The 11,040-nt window shown below is 42.1% G+C and overlaps 2 protein-coding genes across 4 annotated transcripts; both read left to right on the top strand.

Moving 5' to 3' along the window:
• Positions 1 to 361: 361 nt before the first annotated feature.
• Positions 362 to 4,915, top strand: LOC123395785 (serine/threonine-protein kinase prpf4B-like). The gene is made up of 12 exons (XM_045090817.1): positions 362 to 664; positions 859 to 1,820; positions 1,920 to 2,101; positions 2,212 to 2,444; positions 2,533 to 2,601; positions 2,824 to 2,896; positions 2,998 to 3,154; positions 3,268 to 3,559; positions 3,719 to 3,833; positions 3,960 to 4,123; positions 4,278 to 4,352; positions 4,435 to 4,915. The coding sequence occupies exons 1-12, from the start codon at positions 392 to 394 to the stop codon at positions 4,621 to 4,623; spliced, it is 2,784 nt and encodes a 927-aa protein (XP_044946752.1). The 5' UTR covers positions 362 to 391; the 3' UTR covers positions 4,624 to 4,915.
• Positions 4,631 to 7,024, top strand: LOC123395786. Of its 3 annotated transcripts, none has more exons than XM_045090819.1 (4): positions 4,631 to 4,822; positions 5,253 to 5,312; positions 6,192 to 6,237; positions 6,834 to 7,024. In XM_045090819.1, exons 1-4 carry the CDS (start codon positions 4,631 to 4,633, stop codon positions 6,836 to 6,838), a joined length of 303 nt encoding a protein of 100 aa, XP_044946754.1. In that variant the 3' UTR covers positions 6,839 to 7,024. The 3 variants fall into 3 exon arrangements, with proteins under 3 accessions (XP_044946754.1, XP_044946753.1, XP_044946756.1); XM_045090818.1 differs by having other exon boundaries at positions 6,186 to 6,237; XM_045090821.1 differs by lacking the exon at positions 6,192 to 6,237.
• Positions 7,025 to 11,040: the final 4,016 nt, after the last annotated feature.

Below are 11,040 nucleotides of genomic sequence, written 5' to 3'. Positions count from 1 at the left end.
CGCAAGGGCTAGGCACAACAATTCTACGCCCCGCTGGCAGCCCTACCTCTCTTCCTAGATCGTTTCTCCTCAGATCGCATCTACGGTAGCGCTTGACGAAACCCTACCACCACCACCATTGCCGTCGTGCTGGTTAAGATTCCATCCACTCGTCAAGAGTACGACCAATGCGGAGCGGGAATAAGAATCGATGAGGGTGAAGCAATTAGGAGGAGAGATTTGAGCCCGCTTTGGACTTTGGGTGGGTGGAAATGGAAGGTGCGGGGCCACCCTGTCAGTCAATCAGTCAGTCAGCCGTCCGACCTTTTGCTAGTAACCAACCAATAAAGCAAAGCCGACGGAGCGCGGACCAAACCCTAACCCTACCTACCTCATCGCTCCCTCTCATCTCATGGCCGGAGACCCCTCGCCGTCGCCGTCGCCGTCGCCGCCCGGATCCCCCGCCAAGCACCGCCGCCGCCGGGACCGCGACGACGCAGACCCCGCCCCCGACGCCTCCCCGAAGCGCCGCAGGCACCACCACCGCCACCACCGCTCCCACCGCCACCGCCGACCGGACGACGCCCAGCCCCCCGCGCCCGACCAAGACGTCGAGGAGGGGGAGATACTAGACGATGCCGCCGCCGCCGACGGACCCATGGAAGTCGATGCCGCATCTCCGCCGGTCTGTCTGCCTCCCTCCACCCCCACTCCTCTTACCAGTTCCAGAGATTGCTCATCTTCTGCAACGCCAGATTTGTCTTCATCTTCTGCAATTAATTATCCATCTTGTGTTCCTGCCCTCTCCCACTCTAGGCCGCCGCCGCTCCGTTCGATCGCAACGCCAGATTTCTTAACCCTAGATTTGATGTGTTTCAGGTGCAGGAGCTTGTCGTTGGTCATGCTAGCACCAAGTCGGCCGCCGAGCCGCATGCTTCGGGGCTGCCTAGTCATTCTTCGCCCTCAAGAGACCAAGGCGAGTTGAATCACACTGCCTGTGGCTCTGAAAGCGGCGGAGCCATCGTTTCAGGCGGTGAGGATAATGGCAAACGACACGAGCAGAGTCGCAGGGTGTCAAAGTCTCCACAGCCGACCAGGGACAAGGGGAGGAAGCACAAGGATACATCCTCTAACAAAGATGCTCAGCTGAGAGACCACTCGAAAACATCTCCTTCCTCCAGGCACCACACCGAGCTTCATGCTAGGAGGTCCGGAGAAGCTCATGCCAAAGCCAATGGTTCGCGGGCAAGTCCAAGGGCTGACCCTGACCGTGACGACAGCGACAGGAATGGTTTTGCTACTAGGACACGCGAGCACGAGAGAGAGAGGAGCAGCAGTCGTCTTGTTCGTGATAGCCGGGAAAGATATAGGGATGAAAGAAAGCACAGCAGCATAGATAGAGACAATGTTGATCGTAGGCACAGAGAAAGGAGCACCAGTCATACTAGACCTGAAAGAAGGGAGACCGCATACCACACTCGTGAAGAAAGCAGGGAGAGGGAAAGGCCAAGCGGTAGCTCAAGGCATAGAGACCATCATAAAAGGGATACAAGCAAGGATCGTTATAAAGATTATGACACGGCTGCCGCTGGACATGAAAGAGATAAAGTGAGAGATGATAGAGACAGGGGCCGGCACAGGGATAGAGAAAGTGAAACTCGCAGAAGCGGAGCTGGAGAACGCAAGGACAGAGTTAGCACTAGTGATAGACACATGGACTCTACATACTCGAAACATAGCTTGTCCGATGGTCATAAAGACAGGTTAAGATCCGGGGAGAAAGGTAGAGATGTGGACAGCAGAAGCCATCGATCTAGAGAAATGAAGGAAAATTCTTTCAAGTAAGGCGTCCTTTCACATTCACACCATCTGCTATCTTATTTGTTTTGTTGTTTTTATTTTCTGGCACTTCATACTTACTTCTGTCCTTGTGGTATCAGGGAGGAAGATGAAGAAGAGTATCAAGAGAAAATTGAGCAACAGTTAGCAATGCAGGAAGAAGATGACCCTGAAAAAATTAAGGAGGAAGCGAGGAGGAGGAAGGAAGCTATTATGGCGAAATATAGACAGCAGCAAGCGCAGAAGCAGCAACCAGAATCCTTACCTAGAAGCAACGATGAAGGTAACTTGATTAGCTAAATTTGACCTATTCGTGAGATAACAAACATACGTGTACTAGTTTATGTCCCATTGAACGAACTTTGTGGTGGTAAACGTCTATTTATTGTACAGAAGCAAGAGCAGTGCATAGAGATGAAACTGTTGATATGAAAGGTGATAATGGTAGCAATTCTACGGACAACGAGGAAGCTGAAAATAAGCAGGGTTCTTCAGATGCATTTGTTGGTGAGGCAGGCTTCAGTGTGGGCAAGTCCCCTGCTCATGATGCTGTTTTAGCCTGTGCTGAAGCATTGGGCAATGAGGGGACAACAGGTGTTTCAGGCCTTGGAGAGGGTACTCCAAAGGTAATTTTGTTCTCTTACCCTGCTACACAATTTATTAATGTAAAATCAGATTAAGCAGAAAATTTATGTTTGTCCTGTTAATTTTCAGAGTGAGAGATCGGCAGATATGTTTTGTGATGACATCTTTGGAGAGTCACCTGCAGGATTTCGGAAATTGGTATGGCTCTTATCAGTTTTCTTTTGAGATGTCAATACATACAGAAGTTAAAAAGATATATCACTTGCTGCTCTGATTGAAAAGACAGTCTTGTTATTGTGTAGGCGTCACACCATGACACCTTGTTCTGTTTGAACTTTGAAGATGAAATTTATTTTCCCAGCGTCATATTAAAATACCCTTTTTACTGTTTACTCAGTCCGTGATCATTTTGTTGTGCAGGGCAAGGGAGACGGCTTGTGTATTGAGAAAAATGCTCTGCATGATAATTGGGATGATCCTGAGGGTTACTATAGTAAGTTCTGCTCAATATGCTCAACTCTTACCTATTTCTTGTTGTTCTGTTAAATATGGCCGCCCACTTTTCTTGTACCTTACCTTTGCTACTCTGTACAGCTCATCGATTTGGGGAATTATTGGATGGCCGTTATGAAATTACAGCCGCGCATGGGAAGGGGGTGTTCTCAACAGTTGTGCGGGCAAAGGATCTTAAAGCTGGGAAAGATGATCCTGAAGTAGTTGCTATTAAAATCATTCGCAAGAACGAGACAATGTGAGTATCCTATAGAAGCATTTTAATAGCCGATGCCTGTAATCTGGAGAATAAAACACAAACTTCTAATTTGATTCTTGTGCGATGATTTAATCAAGTATTTGTTTCTACAGGTATAAGGCTGGTAAGCAAGAGGTTTCAATATTAGAAAAACTGGCAAGCGCGGATCGTGAGGACAGGCGCCACTGCGTGCGGTTCATTTCTAGTTTCATGTACCGGAACCATCTTTGCTTAGTTTTTGAATCTTTAAATATGAATCTCCGTGAGGTACTAAAGAAATTTGGTCGCAATATTGGGCTTAAACTGACTGCTGTGAGGGCATATTCAAAGCAGCTTTTCATCGCCCTGAAGCACCTGAAAAACTGCAAAGTTCTGCACTGTGATATAAAGCCAGACAATATGCTGGTATGGCATCTTGCCCTGCATATCTTTCACTCTACCGTATTATGTTTTGTAATGTCTTGCCAAATTTGATCGTATGAAACATCCTGTAGAGCTTTAGCCACTAGTTGCTTAGAAATTCACACACAACTGGGTTTTAATTGTACTCTTTTGGTATTGTAGGTGAATGATGCTAAGAATGTCCTGAAGCTATGCGATTTTGGCAATGCTATGCTTGCTGGAATGAATGAGGTCACCCCTTATCTTGTCAGCCGTTTCTATAGGGCACCTGAGATCAGTGAGTTCTTTCTTCTTGTACCTTATTTTGCTATTTTATTTTATAATGTTTCTACTCGCAGGTTGTCTGCACACACATACTTCTATTCAAAATGTATTTACCTCTAATGAATTATTTCTATTGCAGTTCTCGGGTTGCCCTATGATCACCCATTGGACATCTGGTCAGTTGGCTGCTGCCTATATGAACTTTCTACAGGAAAGGTTCTGTTTCCAGGTGCAACGAATAATGATATGCTTCGTCTTCATATGGAACTGAAGGGCCCGTTCCCTAAGAAGATGCTCCGAAAGGTTAGAAAATCATCATGAATTTTACATACTTGCTCCTTTTCATGCTTGATTCTTGTATTAACTTCACAATTGGAAGACTACATACGCATGTAATCCTGATTAAATCTGGTTGAATATACAAGTATTTTTCTAAGTAAAGCTCCCAATTTTGTAGGGTGCTTTCACGATGCAACACTTTGACCAAGATCTCAATTTTAACGCTATTGAGGAAGATCCTGTGACCAAAAAGGTGCGTATGCAATACTCTTTAATTTGTAATGTATGTTATATAAACGTTTCAAAGCACTAATTTATTCTATTTTCGTCAGCAGCCTATGCGGAAGTTGATTCTCAACATCAAACTGAAGGATTTTGGTTCTTTGGTTTCAAATTTTCCTGGCGAGGACGCGAAAATGCTCTCCAATTTTAAAGACCTTCTTGAAAAAATATTTGTCTTAGATCCAGATAAGAGGATAACCGTATCACAGGCACTTAGCCATCCATTTATCACTGGCAAGTGAAAATAAGATGTTGATTCCTCTTGACATTGTAAACTACAATTTGGGTTCCTCTTGTCTAATCATCGACATTTCTATCTTGTGTCTGGGAGCTATGAGATCTGAGTGCGTGCCTACATGGACGAAGCATGGGGTTGCTGAAGAGATGGCTGTCTTACGGACCTTGCTGCATGCACTTACCATTTGGATAGTTCTGTTGCTTGTAAGACAACTGGCCGGCTGGCATTACATTCCCTGTATACATTTTTCTAATGATTTACAAGATATACATGAAACTGTGCCTAACTTCACTTAACAATTGTACTGACTTGTATGTTTGAACATTGAGGTTCTGTGTATTTCTAGTAACTGGAGTGGGCAAATCTTTGCATGTGCTTGTAATGTGGGTGTAGCAGGCACACTTCTCATTTGTGCTGCCAAGCACTCTGCTGATGTTTAAGCTCGCCTGTTTTGCAATGCTTGGCCTCAGGCATTTACTTACCGTGCAGTGGTCAATGCACCGGTCGTTTCTCACTGCTTGACAAGTTCTTTTATACTGTATTTGTTTGATGCAAAAACAGGCCTTCCTTGTTACTAATTTGTTTATGCAGTTTATATTTGGGTTAAAGATTCTAATTCTTTTTTTCGTTCAGGGTTTCTGCCAGGGCCTCTGCTGCATGCACTTATATATCCTAAAGGACCAACATAAGAAGGTACCCTGGTTGTTATCTGGGTAACTTGTGTGTTTGAACACCACATAATATTATTTCTTTTTCTCTACTGAAATCTGATGATTCTGCGAGTAATTTTGCTAGACGAGTCATGTGTAGACGTAGTGATACTGAAGGTGCCCTGGTTGATATCTGGGTAACTTGTGTGTTTGAACACCGTAGAACATCATTTCTTTTTCTCTTTTGAAATCTGATGATTTTGCCATTAATTTTGCGAGATATGTCATATGTAGATGTAGTGATACTCAAGGTGCCTTGGTTGACATCTGGGTAACTTGTGTGGTTAAACACCATACGTCATCATTTCTTTTTCTCTTTCGAAATCTGATGATTCTGCAATTAATTTTGCTAAATGAGTCATGTCTAGATGTAGTGATACCGAATTTTTTCAATATTTGATATTCACACATTCTTATGCTGGTCATTCCTGAATTTAGCATTTCTTTTCTATTTGGGATGGCTATGGGTACGGCAACTCAAATGCCAAGAAGTCTAAACTCTTTTATCCCTACATTTTGCCATGCCACCTTTCTCTACCTGTAGGATGATTAGTGAATTGGGGAATAGGTGTGGGTGAAGTGATCAAAATACAGACAAATGTAGCTTGTCATTTCCTTTTCTGCGTCATCATTGAAGTTATGGATCTTTTTGGGAATTTTGAGTAGACTGAAAGTCACATACCACTATCGACTTCTGATATTCTGCACGAATGGGCTTGTGATGTTTATCTTTCTTCTATTAGTTTCGCTTGTTTTACGGAAATTGTTCTAAGAGTCTTTCTTCTTGTTATGCACCACTATTACTCCATGTGGAATATCAGTCAAAAGTTTTTATTTTGCTTTTATGTTTGTTGAGGTCCAGGGATGGAGATTCCTGGATGCACTGGGTATTACTACACCTTGTCTTGGTAACCTTTTTTCAACTATCGATGTGTCAATGTTTCAGATCGTCATTAAGAGTCCGTTTCATACAAACGTTTTCTGTGTCCCTTATACAGAGTTTAATGAACTTAGAATTCATTGTAAACCATGCTTCTATGTTGCTGCGCTAAAGTTTTTTGTTAAAAAGATGGCAGGTTTTTATGGAGAAACTTCAATCTGTATTTAACTCCTGTAGCATCTGGCACTATCTTATTGTGCAGTGAGAAACCTTAGTTGTATGTAGGAAGTAATCTTCATGTGTCCAAAAACTTAGCACAAGTATATATATGCATGTAGTATGGTACTCCCTCCGTTTCTTTTTACTCTGTATATAAGATTTGTGTCAAGTGAAACTTTATAAAGTTTGACCAGATTTATATTAAAAAATGTTAACATCTACAATATCAAATTTATATAGTATGAAACTATCGTTTCATAAAATATCTATAGGCCTTCTTTGGTTTGGAGAAATCTCACAGGAATTCTGTATGATATAGATTTGGTATTCTGAATGTTGATACTTTTTTCTATAAGTTTGGTCAAAGTAAACGTATTTTGACTTATAGACAAAAGTTCTATGCAGACTAAAAAGAAACGGAAGGAGTACAAGTTTTGACTGAGACAAAGCATTGTCCCTTGCCAGTTGCTCCCTCTATCAAGGTTTTAAGGCCACTTAGTCTGGTTATAAGTCAAAACTGTTTCAAATTCGAGCAAGTTTGTAGAAGAAAATACCAACATGCATTATACCCATAAATACATTACGAAGACTTATTTCATGGCTGATCTAGTATTGTAGATGCTACTCCCTCCGATCCATATTACTTGTCTTAGATTTGTCTTGATACGTATGTATCTAGACACTTTTCTATCTGTATCTAGACAAATCTTAGACAAGTAATATGGATCGAAGGGAGTAATTTTTTTCTACAAATTTGGTCAAACTTGAAACAGTTTGTTTATGCATAGATAAGAGGGAGTAAGAGAAGGCAAAGGCAAATGGATAGCTGTAGTTGTCCCACGCTGATAGATTCACGTGGGCTTTTGCTAATTTTATTACCTGAAACCTGGCAGTTCATCCTGAAGCTCCTGCTTTTAGTTCCATCCAGTTGGATCCAAGCCATTTTTCATTTTTGACCTGATCATACATTCTACATGCGTATGTCTGCATCAAGAGACTTTAGCTCATCTAGAAGATAATGCACCTTGATTGATACAGCCTTTTCTTGTCTTGGATGAGTGTAATTTGCCTGATTACCTTCACCAGTGTTAGAAAACTTGACCTTGGACTTGAGAGCAAGTGCTTAGAAATTATTAGTACCATTCTTTTGGACTTAGTGTCCGACTTTCTGAATCATACTTTACCTTCTATTATTTCTTTGTTCACGTTTTGAGTATCCATCGACATTTTGAACCATCTAATATTTTGGCAAAACTATAACATGAATAAATCATTTCCGTTGTAGTTAAGCTATTACATTCATCTGAATATTACTTCCTCTGTTGCGTAATTCTTGTTGTGGCTTTAGTTAAAAAATGAACTAAAACCATGACAAGAATTATGGAACGGAGGGAGTACTATTCTGCTAACAATATTGTGGCTGTGTGTGTTTCTGGGTAAAATGTTGTTTGTAAATCCGAAGGAATTGCTTGTTGTAGGCTGATAAGTTTAAACAAATGTAAGACGCTTTAGGTCACTACTTTGTTGTGATCTAAAACGTCTTACATTTGTTCAAAGGGAGTACCATATATAGGATGTAAAAGAAATTCAAGGAATTTAAAATTCATGTGTTATTAAAAAGAAATTCAAGGAATTTACAGTTGTTAAATATAAGTGTTTTTAGAGATTCCACTATGGAGCAAAAATGAGTGAATCTACACTCTAAAGTATGTTTATATACATCACTATGTAGTTCATAGTGAAATCTCTAAAAAGACTTATATTTAAGAAGTGAGGGAGTAGTTTGCATCACAGAATGCGCTAACGTATGTAGTGATGCTGATCCCATGGACAAGAAACTCTATGTTGTCCATTCGTTGTAGTTTTTGTACCGTTGAACCTTTTTTCAGGGCAAGGTTAGTTGGCCGCATGTGTGAAGAGGTGAGAGGTCTCAGCAGCAACCTTGGTATCCATCCTGATTCATCCGGTTGGTTGGTTATATGTCTACGATTCCAAGTGCAATGCAGGCAGAGATGAGATTTTTGCTTGGTATGGATTAGCATTCAATGAATAATCTGCAATTTCATTGGTCATCATGATTTAATGATGCTAAATTTTCTCAGCCTTGTGCGCAGCAAGCAAGCAAGCAATTTTTCTAAAACCAACCGGACTGATCATTCATGTGTTTTGATGTTGTAAACTTGTGCACATGAAGTCAAACATGGAATTCAATCAAAAAGAGCAAAAAAATAATAAAATCAATTGTCGAAAAACAAAAATTGCATGGTTTACTGTCATGAGAATAAGTAAGGAGGAAATAATCAGTTCAAATGGTGAAGAAGCGTGATAGAAGTGAAGGGTTGTAATTGTGTAGAAGCGGTGGGCAATTCTTGAATGTAATGTAGCAAGAGCTGTGGTCAATTTGTCTATTTTTTTAAACACCAATATATAAACAAAATAAAACAATTCTTGAATGTAACTGTTAAGATCTATTACATTAATGTAATTAGGGGAATCTCCTCCTTTCCCAATCTCACTGCTGAGCGTCTTGGTCTTGTATCGTCCTGTCTCTATAGGGGATATTTATACTTTGTAATCATTGATGAGTCGTGGTGCTCACGCAACTCCTTGTATTGTCTTGGATATTTAGACTTTGTAATCATTGATGAATGCACTCACTCACTTCGATTTAAACACGTTATCAGCACATGCCTACTAGAAAGAGCGAAAGAGAAGGGAAGGAGCACTTGCCTCCAGTGAGATGCAAGTAATTGTCTCCTTTTTCATTCGCTTCATCCGTGAGGACGGTTGCTGCTACCGTCTCATCGCTTGTCGCTGCCATGGAGTCTGTAATCCGCTGGACGCGACCATCACGACGTTGGGAGGGGTGCGTGTGGAGGTCAACACGCCTCTAGCCGTTGCGTCGTTGGATGCGCCCATAAAGGTGCTCCTCGCGCTCGTGGCCATACGACAATGGGGTTTGATCCTCGGCTGGTGGTCGGGCTGAGTGCCCTTGCGGCGCACGGGGCCGCTGTTGCGCCTGCTACGTCCTTGGGTCTTTGCCTCCACCCCCTCTACCATCGACAGCTTGGCTCGTGTCGTCGATGCCCACGCCGGTAGCCGAGGCTGCCACCCCTAGTCGTGGCCCTCCTGGCTATTCTCCTGTCTCGATGTGCGCCTTCATGGACGAGGAGGTCGCTCTCGGCTTCGTCTCACTGCCCATCGGTGCCTCCGGCGTCATTTGCCTGGGAGCGGGGATAGAGGGTGCTGACGTCAATGGCCCGCCATCGTAGGAGACGAACGCGGACTCGAGCAGCCGCACGGAGTGGCGCTTTGGCGGCCTCTTTGGGCGCGCCGTTGCTGCTCATGACCATCGTCTCGGCCATCACGTTAGCTCGTGGGATCTGACGGGCCTTGGTTTCTCCACCGCATCGCTGCAGGGAGGTCCTTGCGACCATGTCGTCGTTGTTTCTAGCATTACAACTATTTTATTATTGATTTTAGGGCATATTTTCAACATTCTCTCACTTGCATTAGAGTCAATAATCTAGCTCACATCATTATGTGATTTACATTGTATTAAAAATCTAACATCCATACAGTTCTGATGTTGATTATGTTTCATTCATGGAAGTGGTTTAGTTAACGGGTCTGCAACATTTAGATCCGTGTGCACTTTGAAAATATTTATGTCCTCCTTGATGTAATCGTGGATGGAATTGAAACATTGTTTTATGTGTCTGATCTTCTTGTGAAACCTTGGTTCCTTGGCTAGAGCAATGGCACCAGTGTTGTTACGGAACATAGTCATTGACTTTGAAAATATTTATGTCCTCCTTGACGTAATCGTGGATGGAATTGAAACATTGTTTTATGTGTCTGATCTTCTTGTGAAACCTTGGTTCCTTGGCTAGAGCAATGGCACCAGTGTTGTTACGGAACATAGTCATTGGCTTCAGTGCGCTAGGCATGACTTCAAGACTTATGGCAAGGCTGACATTAGGTCTTGTGCACAACATTGCATACATGATAGAGCATATAGCTGAAGTATAGGGGATGCCACTCATCTTTTCTTTATCTTCTGCAGTCACTCGACATTGAGTATTACTCAACTTCACACTTTGCAATATAGGCAAGAACCCTTTCTTGGACTGTTTTATTTGAACTTCTTCAAAACTTTGTCAAGGTATGTGCTCTGTGAAAGGCCTATTAAGTGTCTTGATCTATCTCTAAAGATCTTGATGCCTAATATGTAAGCAGCTTCTCCTAGGTCCTTCAATGAAAAACTTTTATTCAAATAATCCTTTACGCTTTCTAAAAATTCTACATTGTTTCCAATCAGCAATATGTCATCCACATATAATATTAGAAATGCTATAGAGCTCTCACTCACTTTCTTGTAAATACAAGCTTCTTCATAAACTTGTATAAACCCAAACGCCTTGATTACCTCATTAAAGCGTTGATTCCAACTTCGAGATGCTTGCACCAGTCCATAAATGGATCGCTGGAGCTTGCACACTTTGTCAGCATTCTCTGGATCAACAAAACCTTTCGGTTGCATCATATACAACTATTCTTTAAGGAAATTGTTAAGGAACGCGGTTTTGACATCCATCTGTCAAATTTCGTA

The sequence above is a fragment of the Hordeum vulgare genome, chromosome 5H (genome assembly GCF_904849725.1).
Source record: "Hordeum vulgare subsp. vulgare chromosome 5H, MorexV3_pseudomolecules_assembly, whole genome shotgun sequence".
Lineage (NCBI taxonomy): Eukaryota > Viridiplantae > Streptophyta > Magnoliopsida > Poales > Poaceae > Hordeum > Hordeum vulgare.
The sequence above is the reverse complement of the archived record's forward strand: the minus strand, read 5'-3'. Positions and strand labels throughout refer to the sequence as shown.

What these genes read in the sequence shown, in the direction of transcription:
- LOC123395785 (XM_045090817.1), top strand. Translation starts at nt 392, where the DNA reads ATGGCCGGAGACCCCTCGCCGTCGCCGTCGCCGTCGCCGCCCGGATCC. An exon ending in TTGGAGAGGGTACTCCAAAG is followed by an intron (nt 2,445 to 2,532) that starts GTAATTTTGTTC and finishes GTTAATTTTCAG; the next exon opens with AGTGAGAGATCGGCAGATAT. An exon ending in CTGCAGGATTTCGGAAATTG is followed by an intron (nt 2,602 to 2,823) that starts GTATGGCTCTTA and finishes TTTGTTGTGCAG; the next exon opens with GGCAAGGGAGACGGCTTGTG.
- LOC123395786 (XM_045090818.1), top strand. Translation starts at nt 4,631, where the DNA reads ATGTTGATTCCTCTTGACATTGTAAACTACAATTTGGGTTCCTCTTGT. An exon ending in TTTGGATAGTTCTGTTGCTT is followed by an intron (nt 4,823 to 5,252) that starts GTAAGACAACTG and finishes TTTTTCGTTCAG; the next exon opens with GGTTTCTGCCAGGGCCTCTG. An exon ending in TAAAGGACCAACATAAGAAG is followed by an intron (nt 5,313 to 6,185) that starts GTACCCTGGTTG and finishes ATGTTTGTTGAG; the next exon opens with GTCCAGGGATGGAGATTCCT.